Here is a 17,577-nt window from a genome sequence, read left to right on the forward strand (position 1 = left end):
CAAATTTTGTGAAAGACATAATCTTTCAGATTCGAGATACTCAGTAAATCCCAAGGAGGTTAAACTCAAAGAAAGTCATGCCCAGATACATCATAATCGAACTGCTGAAAACTAAAGACAAATAAAAAATCTTGAAAGCAGCCAGAGAAAAACAACACATTTCACACAAGGGAAACAATGATTTGAATAACTGCAGATTTCTCATCAGAAACCATGCATGTCAAAAGGATATAAAATAACATTGTTAAAGTGGTGGGGAAAGAAAAGAACTATCAAGCCAGAATTCCATATCCAGAAATATCCTTCAAAAATGAAGGTGAAATAAAGACATTTTCAGATACAGGAAAACTAAGAGAATTCACTGCTAACAGTCTTGCTCTAAAAGAAATGCTAAAGGACTAATTTCAGATGAAGAGAAATGATACAAGAGGGCAGCTTGGAATATGAGGATTGCAGGAAGAGCAACAGATCTGGTAAATATGTGGACAAATATTTTAGATTATCTTTTCTCTTAGATTTTAAAATATATGTATGAGGGTTGAAAACAAAAATTATCACACGTCTAATATATTTGACAACTCAATCAAAAGTGGGGAGGTTAAAGGAACTTATATGCCACTAAGGTTTCTACAGTTCACCTGAAGTAGTAAGTAGATTGTAAAAAGTTAAGTATGTCTGTATACTGTAATTCCAAGAGCAACCACTGAAAAAATTTACCAAGAGACATAGTAAAAATAATTTAACATGAAATACTAGAAAAAATCCCAAGAAAGCAGGAAGGGAAACAGTGGAATGAAAAACAGAGAAACAAACAGAAAACAAATAGTAAAATGATAGATGTACATCTAAAACATATCAATATTTACATTAAATGCAAATGATCTGAATACACAATGAAAACATAGACACTGTCAGAATGGATAATAAAACAAGAGCCAAATATGTACTGTCTACAAGAAACCCACTTTAAACGTGACACAGGTGGTTAAAAGCAAAAGGATAAAAAGAGAAATACCATGAAAACACTAATGAAATTAAAACCAACCAAAAACCCAGAAGGATTTTTTTGTAAATATAGAAAAAGTGCAAATGCAATTCAACGAAGAAAGAATAATGTTTTCAACAAATGATATTCATATGCAAAAAAAGGCCTTTGTTCTAAGCAAAGTTAACTCAAAAGGGGCCATTGATCTGAAATGTAAAACATAAAACTATAAAACGCTTAGAAGAAAACATGAGAGAATCTTTGTGACCTGGTATTAGGCAAAGAGTTCTTAGGTATGAGATCAAAAAGTATGATCTATAAACTAAAAAAATGATAGTTGGATTTCATCAAAATAAAGAAACTTTTATCTGCAAAAGACACTTTGAAGAGAACAAAAAGGCTGGGAGAAAATATTTATGAATCACGTATTTGACAAAGGATTTGAATCTAGAATATACACAGAACTCTCACAACTCAATAGTAAAAAAACAAACAATCCAGTAATCCCACTCCTAGGTATGAAAACATATTTACACACAAACATGTACATGAATGTTTATAGCAGCTCTATTCACAAATGCCCCAAACTGGAAACAACCCAAATGTCCTTCAACAGGTGGATGGATAAACTGTAGTACACCCATACAATGGAATACTACTCAGTAACGAAAAGGAATAAACTATTGATATACAACAATAATGTGTATGGATCTCCAAGGCATTATGCTAAGTGAAATATGCTGATGTCAAAAAGTCACATACTTTATGAGTCCATTTATATGACATTCTGGAAAAGTTAAAACTATAGGAACAGAGACTAGATCAGTGGTTGTGAGGGTTAGGGCTTTGGGGACAGTATGATGACACAGGACAGCGAAAGGGAGTTTCTGGGGTCATGGATGTGTTCTGTATCCTAATTGTTCCTACCCACTTGGCAAATTCTTACTTAGCCTTTAAGTCTCCAACATTTTATCCATACCACTATTATCATGCTTGCCAGCTGATACTATAACTTATCAGTTTCATGTTTAAGGTACCACTTGACACCTCTCTGAAAGACTGCGACAGCAGGGATTCACACCCATGCATCTGCAGCTAGTATAGGTCTTGGGACATTTTGAATACCCAATATTTATTAAATAAATACTGCATGAATGCCCCTGGGAAGAATTAATTGCTTCCTCATCCATGCTCCCAGAACACTTGGCTTATACTGTCAGTTAAATCATCTATTTAGTAAACACACATTGAACATTTACTGTGTCTCACACTTTACAAGGCTTTGTTAGTATAGAGCTTATGCCATCATATTATGGCCAATTGTATTCATATCTGTGTGTAGATACAGCTAGATTGTAGTCTTACTTAAATCTGGAACTGTCTCACTTTATTGCCTAATACAAACTGGTACATAGTAGGTTCAATTAATGTTTATAAGGTTGAATTAAATAAAATTCATCAAAAATGCTGATTTGGAGATGTTAATTGTTAACATTTTATTCCACAATAGAACAATTAAATATTACTCTCACAGCACATTTATACCTATCACCTTCATATTACTTCATGAGCCAGAGTAAACTTCAGGCTCTGAACACCAGAAGTACCACATCATTAGGTTCTTGGTAAGGAATAGTTCAACTTTTACAAAGAATTTCTGAAGTCCCCTTTATAAGAGAATAGAAATTATGAAATAAGTTTTCTTCTTCACGCTCTGGACAATCCCAAGCATTTCACGGACAGGAAAAATGTTCAACACTCTACCACTGAAGGAGTTATTTATTCTTGACCTTAACTATGAATAATTTTATGTTCTCAAGTATAGAATTCACAATTCTCATATGTTATCTCAGCCAACATAACTGTAGGTGTTTTTCTTATTTATAAAAATGGCTTATCCTTTAGAAAAAAATCCTTAAGCTATTTTCATATAGTGATTATTCCTGGAAAACGTTTGCATTAAACTTAAAAGGGGGCCATGGTGTTGATCAGGGGGAAACTATAATTGCTTGCGATCTACCTGCAATGATTTCAAGTAGGCAGGCACATCTCCAATTTCTCTGAATTGTACTAAGATCTTATTTGCTATTCTTGCTAATCTGTCTTTATTTTTCTTTTACCCAGAACAATAACATTTATTTCTGCCTGGCCTCATTTATGCACAGATATTCAATTTAATTACAGAGATAATCTCACCGGTGACAGGGAAATAGGTGTAGAAAATTGGTCTTTTGGATGAAGCACAGCTGCTACATAAACAATTTTAGAAAAGCTTAAGATTTTAGAAAAGCTATTATATGAAAAGAGTGCTTACAGTTTATTTACTTCAAGAAAATGATAAAGATTAAATGTGACCATTCCACTAGGTAATATTCCTTCCACAGGATTCCACCGGTTCCCAGGAAATTTGACGCCTGGTAAATGCTTTGCCATCTTGGGTAAATACCACTCATAAGTCATCATCTGCCAGAAAGATAAAATATGGTATCATGCTTTTAATATGTTTCTTTAAAAAGAATCAAGTTTATCAAGGACAATGAAAAGGTTCTAAAATGTGGAGGTACTCATTAAATATAAACATAATTGAAAAGTACATACAAATGCAACTGAGGTATGTGGCACTGACTCTTCTTCTAATGCCTTAGACCTTAGGTTTCACGCCTTCAATTATAACTATCAGCCATCAATAAAAGCAGCACCTAGTTTCACTTACCTCCATGCATTTGCCAGACTACCCAGAATGACCTCCCGCTCTCATGCCTAGAGAGTGTACTGAGCTTTCGGAACCAGCTTAAACACCACTGCTTCTCAGATGCCCTCCCCAGGTCCCATGCTCTTATAGCACTTTGTACCTACCTCAGTTATAGCTCTTAGCCTATTCCTCACTAGACTGCAAGCTCCTACATGAAAAGGGCTGTTTTCATCTCACTGCCTCTGCGCCTATCACATTGCCTGGCACAGAATACTTCCCAAACTATGTTTGCTGGACCTGAAAAGTCTTTCTGATGGCCAGACTAGACAACCTAGGCAAAATACAGAGACGTGTCATTACTCTGTTCTTTCATTCGTTCATTCATTCAAAAAACAAGTATTGCTCACCTATAATGAAGAAGATATCAATCCCTGCCCTTGAGAAGCTCAATTATATGATAACCTAGGCCTCAAAATTAAAAACCCTTTGGCTAAATTATCTGAATTTATTAGTAGCTCCAAATTAATTACATAGTCTTTTGATTAAAATAAATCATTAGTATCAAAATTTTTTTCTTAATTCTATACTTAATATATACTTCATTCTATACTTTTATATGTACAGATTTCTTTTTTTTTTAAAGAAAAGACTCCTATTTACACCTTCAAAGCTTCATTAAGTTTGGATATCATCGTTTGAGCAATTATGCTTATGTTTTACTTGTCTATACAAACCATTTAACTAGAAGTGACAAATTAATTTTAATCTAAGTGTACATTGTAAATACTCAAAAAATACTTATTGAATTAGTTTATTACCCAATAGTTTCAGTTCTTGAGTATAGTAACATTAACTACCCACTGTGTGCTATGGCCTTACTCTTTCTAATTTAATTCTCATAATAACCTTATTATGTGAGAATAATTAAGTTATATCAGACACTGTTGATTGCCCACTCAACAGCCAATCCTTTCCAACTAACACAATCCTGGTTTTAATCAGGTAGTTCTAGTCATTCTCCTTAGCTAGTGAGTAGTTTAGGAGTGGTCAAGTGACCCAATACTGGTTAGTGGGGCCCAAGTAGAGGTCTGCTGGGGGCATCTGGGGTACATGTTACTCCCAATACAGAGAGAGAGAGAGAGAGAGAGAGACCCCAGGAGATGCACTTTGCATGTGATGTTTGGAACCAGGCATCCATCAGTTCAAGAGACCTGCAGAAAAGCTGCCCCAGAACACTGTCATCATGGAACTGCTTGTATTATCAATCCTAAAACCTCCTCTCTCCAGACTACTTGTCTTATGAGATTAAAAACTCCATAGTTTCAGCTGCTCTTTAGTCAGGGATTTTGTTCCTTACATTCAGAAGCATCCTAACTTACTTATCTAATGATCATTTCCATTTTATAGATAAGGAAACAGAAGCTCTGAGAGGAAAAATCAATAGACCCAAGTCACACATCCAAGGAAGTGAGAGGATGAGGACTTGAATTTGGGTGTAATTAACTTTGAAATCCAAGCTTCTCAATCATAGCAGCTGTCATCCCAAATAGTATTTAAAATCATATTATGATACCATATTTTCAACAAATGATCTAGCTTTGGTCAGACACTAGACTGAAGATCAAATTAATCATTTGTGTACATGATATAAATGCAAACTCCTTCTAAAAATATGTGTAATTTTCAAATTTCCCTATATTTTCAAATCTGTTTATAGTGTTCTCAAAAAATTTTAATTATTCATTAACTGAATGAAATTTATTAAGTAAGTATTGTGCCTAATAGTTTGCTCAAACTAAATGTATTTTTTCAAGGTTAAGAATTTCTCTTTTCCTGACAACCGTTCTAAAAACACCAGAGAAAGATTTGTTCCCTTTAACTATTTATGGCTTAAACAATAAACCCTATAGTTTACATGTATTTTTTTCAGTTCAAGAAGATTGTTTTAATAGACCTTGAAATTTTCACAAGTCCTCTCCAAAAATACTTTTGTCTTAAGATCAACAAAATTTACAAATAAATTCTATAGCAGAATTGTGGTTAATAATTTCTATTTTGCATGAAATGTATACCAACCTGCAGTATGACTTATTTTATAGTCAGCCTAATTTAATTTAATCCCTGGATCACTGGGAAGTGTTAATTTGAATGGCTGAGTTAGCTGGACGTAAAAGAACAATTTAAAAATAAATTTACAACACAACATTGTCATGGTCTGTCACGTGAACTACAGACCTAGGATGCTGTTTGAATCTAATATGAAACACATTAATTCTTAGAACATTCAGTTTAAAAAGGAAAGAAGCAACTCATGACTTTTCCTATTAGTTAAAATAAATAAAAGAATGTGATATATATTTTACCTAAGAGTGATCATAGAAACTGTACCCAATGTTTAAAAAAAATAGTTCTTTAAAAAACATATGTTTTAAAATGATGGCTACTACTATATTCTAAGTGTATCTTTCATATACTTACTTCCTGATCCACTAATGAAATATCTGGCCTCAGTCCCTCACAATAATGCATGTAACGGAGAGAATTCCCTGGCAGATCTCCTCTGAGTAAGATAATTGCATCATGAGGCATAGAGGCTAGAAGATTCTTTGCAAACTTATCGATCACATAGTTGGTCCTTTGGTCACAAATGCTAAATAAAAGGATTACAAAATATTAAAATAGCAACACATTATTTTAGTTTTAATAAGACTGGGCTTATTTCCTGCTCCATTCCTTTCCCATCACACAATCTACATTTAGTGCTTTAAAATATTCTAACATATCTTCTAAGAGGATGCATATATTTGAAAAGGGAACACTATTAACTGGGGGAAAAAAAGAAGGAACTAATTGTGCAATTGAGAAAAATCAGCATACTGCTTTAATTATGGAATTCATTATCATTTCCATAAAAAAGGGAATCAGTTAGTGGTCAATAATAAGTACTTTTTTTCTAAAAGCATATCCAATTTCACTAAAAAGAAGTAAGGTTTCTGATTCCACTTGGAGTTTAAGGTAATTTCATGTTAATTCCATTTAGCTCAAAGGAATTTTCAGAAATGCAAAAGGAAATCTGCCAGTTTCTGGCATAAATTTGCACGTTTGTCTGACTCTCTTGCACATAGAGGTTGATCCTTTCCACCACTTCCCTGGACCAAAGACTCCCTGTGTTCCTCTCTCCCTTCTAGACTGAGAAATCACTAGAGAATGAGACCAATGAGAAAGAAGGGAAGGAATAATTTGTTGAGATGTTTCCTTCTCTCCAGGCATAATCTGCCATTGCCAACAACAGCAGTACAACTCTTTTCAGGGATGAAGTGGACTTTCTAACTTCAAAGAAAAAACTGGCATGAATTCTGAGAGCTTTCCGTGAAAAAAGAAAAAGAATACAAGAAAGGAAATGCATCGAAAAACAGAAGAAGCAATGTCCTTCCTGTTATTATCAGGTCCATTACATGTAATGGTACTGAAAAACACAGCCTAAAGCTGAATCACTGGGTTAGCATCACAAAGCAAATGAATACTTCCGGGAACAAAATATTATCCTTGCCTTTGTAACTGATGCAACCATTTTCTATTGTGATTCCTTACATTGCAGGGTGATGTCTCACATTTTGCCACCCAGGAAAGTTGCTGTCTATTCCATTCACCTGGGGTAAAAAAAGAATCAAAACCAAACCAAACCACCCAGTCTGTGCAGGCATCCCTGGTGTGGAACTGGAATTGCCCTAAAGACCTGAGCCACGAGAAGACTGGGATAAAAAAGGGTGAGTGGAACTTCCCTGGTGGCACAATGGTTAAGAATCCGCCTGCTAATGCAGGGGACACGGGTTCGAGCCCTGCTCCAGGAAGATCCCACATGCCGTGGAGCAACTAAGCCCATGTACCACAACTACTGAAGCCCGCGCGCCTAGAGCCCGCGAGCCACAGCTACTGACCCTGCGCTCTAGAGCCCGTGAGCCACAGCTACTGACCCTGCGCGCCTAGAGCCGGTGCTCCACAAGAGAAGGCACCGCAATGAGAAGCCCTCGCACCGCAATGAAGAGGAGCCCCCGCTCGCCATAACTAGAGAAAGCCCGTGCACAGCAACGAAGACCCAGTGCAGCCAAAAAAACAAATAAATAGTTAAGGTTTTTTTTTTTTAAAAAGGGTGGGAAACACACTATGGGCTCGGCAAACCCTTCTTGAACTTGGAGTTGTATCTGGGACCTGCATCCCCTTTCCACAAGGCCTCCTGGTGACACAGCCTTCCTAACACCGGCTCTTCCTCAGTATTATAAAGAACATCAGTTTTTCAAGTTAAGTTGAAAGGGGGAGTGTAACCTTTTAAAGTACCAATCAAATCTCAGTGTAACAAAACTCCAATGGACTCTTCCACTTCTGTAATGTTTACTCAATACTGCCGCAAATAAATGAACTATCATCTAAACTTTTACATCTTTTATGTTAGACTGAAGTTTTCATTATAATGGTTATTAAGCAGATTTTGAAAAACACATATAATACTAATAATGCATCAGGGCTAAGAAACTTCTAGAACTTTGATTATTTAAAATACTTAATATACACTACTACAGAGAATACGAGATAAGGGCCAAGGATTACTCAAAAGATGAAATCTTTGAAGCATAAAGTGAATTATTTTAGGGCATACAAAAAAACCCCAAATGTCTTTAGTCTCCATCTAAGTGGTATTTCAGATCATGGAATTTTAGGTACACTCCAGATTCTACAAAGTATCTCTAGGATTCCTTAGTGGAAAATATACAGAGTGTTTACATGCACCAGCCAAAACCTTGTTTGCAATTGGCCTGAAACTACACATCACTCATGCTGAGATTCTTGTTCAAAAGTTTAAGAACCACTGCATTCAGACCAAGCTGTCTCACTTTGAAAACTAGTGGAAGGTAAAAATAAGACAAACCCCTAGAATCTAAATATCCAAACGCCTCTGGCTTGAATGCTACTTTTCATAAAAATAACCATGTGTTACCTATAATTAGAATATATTTGGTAAATTACAAAAAGAGTTGCTGAAAGCCATTCCAGACACTGAAGCCCATTGGTGTTCAGTACTCGGTTACTCTCAGAAACAAGTGCAGCCAAACCGATGCCAGCGAGGACAGCCACCACTGCATTGCTCTGCATCCAGAACCGTTCCACCTGTGAAAGAGGCATGCAAACAGTGCGTCCAGTTGATTGGTTCATGCAATCAATCAGGTATTTATATATTTTTAAAATATATTGCATGTATCTAGCTGCTTATGCCTGTGTCATTTAGGTATTCCTAACTGACTTCTCCAACCTAACTCCATGTCACTTTATTTTTCAATTTTCAAGCATTCCTCCTTCCTTGTTTGACGTGTGGATCTTCCTTTTTGGATCCACACATTCTTTTCTATACTACAAACTTCATCTTGAACTCTTTATTCTAACATTCAAAGCAGAAGAGGTGGAGAAATGCTTTTGCTTAACTCCTGATGTTTCCTTCCATGTAGAGAAGCTCCACTAGTATAACACTCCTGGTCTCTCTCTACCCTCACTTATTTCTTCCTGAAGGATTGTAGGGACTGAGCTGACTGGGGAGTTTGGGAGCTGGGACTGGGCCTGCATAGCCCTCCTCTTTCCTCTCTTTTCCTCTTGGAAGTGAGCCGCCCACAGGAAGTACTTGTCCAGGGGAAGACTCTGGGGTGAGGTGAGCTGGGGAGGGAAGAGGCCTGCCCTGTGCAGCACTGCCTGTGACTAGTCCATTCAGGGATGCAGGATGAGGAGACTCCCTTCCCCACAGATATTAACCACATTCTCCAATCTCAGCATTATGGGTAACAAAGGTGATTCTCCCACCCAATGTACTGGTTTATCGTGTTCTCAACTGATTCAGAACTCAGGTTCTCAAGTAAGGTATTATCATCTGGCCTCTTGAACACACACACACACACACACACACACACACACACACACACACCCACACACACACCCACACTCTGTTTCAGCTGTTCAAAAACGAGCTATCTACATTTATATAGTTTCTTCTGTAAGGAGAAGAAATACTCTAATCTCAGATATGGTAGTCAGGGAAAAACAGAAATATACTTGCTCTTTTGCACAGGCTTGGACTGGTGAGGTAAGAAATAAGGGAATGTGTTGGTAGAGCCCCTAATTACAACCCATATTTCTTTGCTATTTTTAAAAGAAAATCCCAGGAGAAATGCAGTAGTACCTATATCTGCAAGCACACATATAAAATGACTCACTGAAATCTACCTTACATTTATTTTTCTATTTAACTATTGTGTTAACTAAACAATGCTTCCCGCCCCCCTCCCCCCACCCCCCCAAAAAAGAAGGCTTAGCCTTACTGGTTCAATAATTTAAATTTTGATTTATAATAATGTATATACAATTTTAACTATTTCTGAGATAACTTGCTCTTCTACAAGATTCATGAAAGACAAATTTGTACATTCTTCACTAACTTTCTGGTCAAAGGATATATCTAAGTAAAACTTACCACACCCATGAAAAGTGGTTTTGAAATATCTAAATTTGCCCTCCAAGCAAAGAACAATGAATAAATGCAAAACATTCCAGTAAAAAGCCATACTAATGATGAGTTCTGTCTGTCCCTATAAAAAAAATTAAAATATGTCCAAAATTATTTATGTGACATGAATATCAATAATAATATTACACAGTTTTAAACTATGAAAAAAAATTTGGAACTAAAAAACTTTCCATTTTTAAGTAGGAAAAAAGAAAGATCTTAGGTTTAAAAATATGAGTTGGAATAGATAACCAAAGCATAGTAATAAACCATACACTGCACTACATGTTGTCGACAGCATAATTTGGAACTATGCAGCAGAAGATACGAAGTTAAAATCTGCAGAAGAAATATAAATGACTAATCTTGTTAAATTTAAGATGTAATTAAACATATGCAAAACAAAAGAGTAATTTCATGCATCAAAATAATAAAGATTTAAAAATGACAAATCTCAGTGCTGGTGAGAATGCAGTTGTATGAGAATATATGTTAGTACAATGTTCAAGAAAAGTTAATTTGATAATATATATCAAGAGCCTTAAAGAAAATATTCACATTCATTGACCCAGTAATTTGACATGTGGGCATAAATTTTTAAGCAAGAACCAGAAGTGTGGATAAGAATTAATCCACAACAATGCTTTGGTATTACTTATAATAGTGGAAAAAGTGGAAGCAATCTAAGACCCTCAAATACGAGAACATTTAAATTAATTGTCCTAGGTTATAGTATGGAATATTATACAGAAATTTAAATGATTCTAAGTATCTCTTATGGTATGGGAAAAAGCTCAAAATATAATGTTAAGGAAATAAAACTATAAATGTATATACAAATATATATTTACATAAAATACACTCAAAAGGCTAGAAAGTAAATGAACAAGAAAATAATGGAGGTAAATAGTGCTATATTTTTTTAGGTTTCCTTTTATCATTGGAGGTTACTTTTTTCTTCAGGGGAGTTCAAATAATTGTTTGCCTCTTTTGCAAAGCAACAATAATTGGCTATGTATGGGATAGTAAGAGATCAAACCAGAAGTTTAAGATATCAGATGGCCCACTTAGTTAGATTATAATATACTGTTCAATCTTCCAAAGTCATTAATTTATAATTAGAAAAAAAACCTAGCAAAAAAGAAATACATATTTGCCTTAATACAACTGGTTAGAGTCATTTATTTGGAATATAAAATACTACTGGCAATGTTCTATAATGACATTGAATATATTAATTCAATTAATGAACATGGGAAAAATAATGGAAAAAGGAATTACTTTACTCACTTTCTTACTAAACATATATTTGCCCAAACTGCAAGGGCTTGAATGTTGAATGAGAGTTGGGTCCTCATATTTGTCACCTGAGAACTGTAAAAGACAATCTAATTTATTGTTGGCAAAAACCAAATTTGTTAGTTCCAAATAAAGCATTCTTTATAGACTATATCTGATTATGCAATGAATAATTTTAAGGCTTTGAGTCAGATTTTAAAATTTTGTGTTCTTTTAAATTGGGGAGAAAAAGTACCACAAGAAAGAGTTAAACAGTCTAAGATATTTTCCAGTTGTAACATTTGGTTAACAACTTACACAATTTGACCTGAGATAAGAACAAATAATTATTCGGTATTTTTGATATTGGTATACTATACTGATATTATAAACCAATTTGTATCCTAGATTAGTTTGATAAGAAGTCATATGAAACTGAAAATAAAACAATTCAAATAATTTTCTGGAGATCCAATCATGAAGAAAAAAGGAAAGAGAAGTGATCTCTAACCATCCTTTTCTAGGTTATCTTCTTCCGTAAAAGGCTTCCTTGTTTTCTATACTATTTGGTTCAAAAAATGTTTAAGCAATCTCCAAGAAATGTATTTTTCCCCTACAATTAATCTAAATTCTTTCATTAACTAATAAGCATTTTCTAAGTGTTACCTGAGTTCTCAAATAGCTCTAGCAGTCTCCAATTTTTAAAAAAGAAATGACTCTATACACTATCTCAAAGAACTTTCTTCTCCCTACTGGCAGTTTTACTGGAAAAAATGTGATGCCATAATTATGAAAACTACACAATGTGTATTTTACTAATAGAAACGTATCTACTATGAGAAGATATCCTTACTCATTTTCAAATACACTTGAAAAATTGATTCCAGCATGAGGCCCATTTCAAACCATTCTTCAAAAGGAATGAAGTCAGTCTCAAAATTTATTCTTGGAGATCTGTTGCTTAAATGTAAGCTCTAAAACATGGTCACTGCCTAGGGTTAGATTCAATAATTTCCAGAATGCAATTCAACAGGATTTCAATTTAAAGATATGCATGGAGAAAGAATGTAATTTGCTTGACTGGAAAAGAGAAGATGATTAGGTTCCATCATGTTGAAGGATTTTCTAGTAAGTTAATTATGAGTTGCCTTTCTCAATACTCTTGTCCACCTGAAACAAAGACTAGAAATTCTCTCACTCATTCAGAGAGTGCTAGGATTATGCCCCCATACCGTATTACGATTTCGTTTGAGCAAACAGTGTCGGTGTGAGTGGTCATCGCTCTTGTCAAGTCTTTTTTTCTAAGTATATGACCTAACTGCTATTATTTCAATGTAAAAGAGGTCTTTAAGTTCCCCAATAAATGACTTTTATGTGCTACTAATGAGAGTTAGATGTATGGTCTAGGATTAGTCTTGAGGCTTCTCTGGAGTTCATGTGGGATTGTTAAGACAAAATATACTAGTGATCTTGAATGTGACAACTTTGGAAGGCAGGTAGAAAAGAGCCCGCAGGGAGTCTTGGCATGGAGAAAAGCAGAACAAAGGAGAAGCCCCAGAGACACTGATAAAGTTGTCTTTATCTTTAAAAGGGGAACTGAGCTTCTTACTACCTTCTTCCCAACAGAAAAGAAAAAGGAGCCACAAAAGTCTCTGTCAGACATAAAAAGAAATATTTAAAGTCAATTGTAAGAACCTCAAAAGGTTATATAAGAATAACTGGTGGCAGGGAAATATTTTCAAGATATAGTATTAAATGAAAAACAGCAGGCTAACAAAACAGAGTATACATTATGATTATATTTTCAAAAACAAGCAAAAATATTAAAAATATTGGAAGGATATAGACAAAAATGTTAATGGATTAAGAACAGTGGTTATCTCTGCATGTTGGAATTATAGTAATTTTAATTTCTTGGTTTGCTTGCCTGTATTTGCTAAATTTTCTGTAATAATTATGTATCATTTCTTGGAGTAAAAAGAAAGTAATTTAAAAAGAAAAGAAGGAAGTATGGAAGGAAGCAAGCAAGCTAGCAAATGAACAAGACAGAAATTGTGAGAACCTGTGAACTACCTCACATATAGATTTGAAATATTTTCCCCATATTTTAAAAATAGTTTTCAAGTAGTCCTGTGAATTCCATATTAATAGTTAGGAGATCACTTTAGTGTTAGAGAAACCTATTCATCCCTAATTTTATATTGAAAATATTGTAAGAATATTACAGAACTGGTATGTATATTTTTCAAGTTGCCTTAATCTGTATAGGTTTTTTTTTTAACATCTTTACTGGAGTATAATTGCTTTACAATGGTGTGCTAGTTTCTGCTTTATAACAAAGTGAATCAGCTATACATATACATATATCCCCATGTCCCCTCCCTCTTGCATCTCCCTCCCACCCTCCCTATCCCACCCCTCTAGGTGGTCACAAAGCACCGAGCTGATCTCCCTGTGCTATGCAGCTGCTTCCCACTAGCTATCTATTTTACGTTTGCTAGTGTATATATGTCAGTGTTACTCTCTCACTTCATCCCAGCTTTGTATAGGTTTTAAAGCAAATATTAACCCATTTTTCAAAGAACTCTAATAGATAATATAGATGAAAATATATTTGCTTAAGCTGGTTCTAATAAGGCTGGATGTTTAAACATATGCAAGTCAAAAATAGAGCTTACAGACAGCTTAAAGGAACTCTTAAAAAACATTAAATAAATTAATGTTTGAAGAATTAAATGAATATAGCTCAAACCAAAATAACAAGAAAATAATTGTTCAAATTGTGTTAAATACAATGTTCTAAAATGTCTCCAAAAGAAAGAAGATATAAACAAAGAAAAAGTTATTTCTAAAGCAACAATACATTGGGTAATTTTGTATACAACTGAAAGTTGAAACATTTTCATTTTATATATTCTATTTAGTCTCCTAATAGTCTTATTTACTGTTTTATTTATTACTCATTTTAAGCTTTATCTTATTGAAGGAAATGCTGGAATATTTGTCATTATACACAAAAACTGTTAACCACAGAGGTGAAAACTACATCTCAGACGTACTGCTTCACAAAGAGATAAACTCAGAAATCCCTAAAATCGTTTAAAGGAACTAATAAAGAATTCATTTAAAAATAGTTTAAGATATTTCATACTCACAGCAATATTTCAGACATACTGGATCCTATTTCAGATTTGGCCTAAACATAAAAAAGTTTATTTGCATAAGCATTAAACTGAAGCTTTGGTAGACTATTGTGTTTTAATTACCCTGATTTAAAAGATACATGTTTAAATATACAATGCAACTTGTCTCTTCATTCAAAGTGTTTACTTCAGAGCCTTATTGGATTTTTTAGGAGAAGTCAGTGAAAACTAAACACAGATATCCCTTAGGAATAATTTCAGAGACAATAATTGGCTAAAAATCAGTTAAACTCTTCCAGCAGGAATGATTAACACATTAATGAACTAACAGATTTTACACTTTCATTACAAAGTCTCTTTAAGCTCTTTTTTTGGGCACTTTGGTTAAAGCTCATTATCGCCTGCCTGTAATTTCACAATTATGTGTGAATTATACACATTTCAAATCTGGAATGGCCCTCAAGCAATATTTCAATGGAATAAGCAATGTAAGTAAACCAGAGTATAAATTTAAAGTACCAAACTTTCTAAGTCAAAAAATAATAATTATCCTTTTATTAAATGACTTTATTATGAAATACCTCCTACATACGAAAAACATATATAATATATATTTAGGGAATAAAGAGTTTTAAAAAATCTATAGACTCACCACTCACTGAAGAAACAGAACTGCACGAATACCATAAGGTATCTCACAAAGCTCTCAAAGGGGCTTTCTTGTCCCCCAGTGGTAACTGTATATATATATATATATACAGTTTTACTATATCGTTTTACTACTTTTTATGTATCCTTCAGCAATAGACTGTTTAGTTTTTGCATGGCTTAGAATTTTGTATAAATGGTATCATATAATATTGTAGTCTTCTGAGATTTGCCTTCTTAAGACACAGAAAGTGCAAACCATGAAAGAAAAATCAGATACAACTGTCTTTCTTAAAATAAAAACCCATCTATTTATCCTTTCACTTTTCAGATAGCCATTACCTACAACCACATTTAGTGTTTTCCCCTAATTTATGTCTTAGGAAAAGAAAGGCCTTTTGAAATTCTTTAGAACATACAGTTTCCATTAAGTGAGATCATATTTTATGAAGCATTTACATATTTAGATACCCCACTGAATACTAACATGAACACTGTTCATCAAATATGTTTAAAAAAAAGAAACAAATATGCTCATTAAGGTATATTAAAATTTTTGAGATTTTTTTCCCTTTAATCATTTCCAAATATTTTTAATCACAGACCAAGAGCCCAAGTGATACCCAATGCTAACAAGACTGAAATGCTTCAACTGCGGGCAGCAGTCTTTTTACTGCTTGTTATCCTGAAAAACACATTCAGGATATACAACAGGATGATGTCGGATTAAGTGATTCATTTTTTTTTCTAACATATGTGAAAGGCTACATTCCAAGGGGCAAGTCTGCTATACAAATAACAAATGAAAATTCCAGGTACTGTCATTGATACAAAAACACTGATTTTTTTTTTTCCACTCAAGGTCCAGGCAGAACACTGAAGTTTTGCCACTTATTTCCTTAAAAGGGCTTGAAATATAAATTTACCAGATTGAATGTTCCATATTCTTCCCTGAGAAAATGTGTCAAAAATCCTGGCAATGTTGTCTGGTCTCCCCAGGTCCAACGGGCTTGATGGCGGTAGGATGAGATAGGAAGGTAGACATAGGGCAGCAAACCAGCAGAGAGGTACAGACCCAACTTCAACAAAGAGCCCAGGGAGAGTTCCTGCATCAGAGCACACGGTGTCACATGTATAATAATGTTTATTTTAGTCAGATTCATCCTGGAACTTCAAGAACACATCAAGGAAAACATCAAATATGTTTACTCAGAGCTGATCTCTCAATTTATATTAAGTCACCACAGAATACGATGTTAAACTTTCTGATTACTGTGGATTACTAGAAAATTGCATCAGTCTGAATTCCTTTGCATGGCAGGTGAAATCTGAGTGAAGCAAATAATATTAGCAAAGACTCATGAGTATCATGTCTATTGCATCTTTTACATTTAAAACCATGTCATGACATGCAGCATTGCACAGCTGAGATAACCCACTTGGAAGTGATTACGGTGTCTGGCTGTTTTTGAAAATGCCCAAAATATTGTTCTAATACTGATTCACTTCATTCCCATCATCAGGAGCAGACTTCAACTATATACTTTATTATGATTGTACACTGACAATATGTTCTTTCTACAAGTGTTTTGGACATTTAATGAAAATACTTGGCACAAATGAAGCTAGCTTTTAAGTAACATCCCAGTTCATCCAAATGTTCTTTTTTCTCAATTTACACAGGAAGGAAGGAAACTTGTTGTTGTATGCAACAGTCTTGCCTCAAGGAGAATATATTTCTCATCTTCACATTTCTAAAACAAAGGACAACACTGCCAAATTTTTATAAAGATTAAGTCCAGAAGAATTCTGGTATACTAGAAAGATTCAAATAGTGGTTGCTTTAGTAACTGGGAAAAGGGTCTCTTACAAATATTGTGATTGGAAATTGCCCATTTTTCCTTTACAAAAAAGGAAAATTCATAGGTGACAGTGAATATGAGTACCAAAGTTTGCATTCACCAGAAGTAGAAAAGCAGTTGACTTACATCAGCATTTTCAAATAAACATTCTTAATTGAAAATGGAGTGTTTTTATTATAGTACTAATTTTGTTTGACATTTCTAAAGTGGTAATGAGATTCATAAAAATGATGGGATGAAAAAAGTATAAGAAATAACTAACTGAAAAATATGCCTTTGCTATTCTTAAAAGTACCTTTAAAGAAAGTAAATGTTTAGATTTTGGTAGTTTCTGCATATTATAAGGTTCAGTTTAGAATGGCAAGATGCAGTTGCTGCAGAATTTTCCTTTTGTATGGGAAATAAAAAGGGAAACAATCACATAA

At 34.2% G+C, this 17,577-nt stretch overlaps 1 protein-coding gene across 4 annotated transcripts in view; it reads right to left on the reverse strand.

The window, feature by feature from the left end:
• The window catches only part of TMEM260 (transmembrane protein 260), a 60,544-nt gene that overhangs the window by 12,309 nt on the left and 30,658 nt on the right, over positions 1-17,577 (reverse strand). The window contains exons 6-12 of one of the 4 annotated variants that reach the window (XM_060142123.1): positions 16,217-16,396; positions 14,655-14,695; positions 11,512-11,595; positions 10,189-10,303; positions 8,671-8,840; positions 6,156-6,327; positions 3,300-3,448 (exon numbers count right to left, since the gene is read on the reverse strand). In XM_060142123.1, the coding sequence (XP_059998106.1) occupies positions 3,300-3,448; positions 6,156-6,327; positions 8,671-8,840; positions 10,189-10,303; positions 11,512-11,595; positions 14,655-14,695; positions 16,217-16,396 (911 nt within the window). Of the gene's footprint in view, positions 1-3,299; positions 3,449-6,155; positions 6,328-8,670; positions 8,841-10,188; positions 10,304-11,511; positions 11,596-14,654; positions 14,696-16,216; positions 16,461-17,577 lie in introns of all 4 variants that reach the window. The other 3 variants (XM_060142144.1, XM_060142131.1, XM_060142137.1) reach the window with 3 other exon arrangements.

Source organism: Lagenorhynchus albirostris, chromosome 1 (genome assembly GCF_949774975.1).
Source record: "Lagenorhynchus albirostris chromosome 1, mLagAlb1.1, whole genome shotgun sequence".
NCBI classification, from domain to species: domain Eukaryota; kingdom Metazoa; phylum Chordata; class Mammalia; order Artiodactyla; family Delphinidae; genus Lagenorhynchus; species Lagenorhynchus albirostris.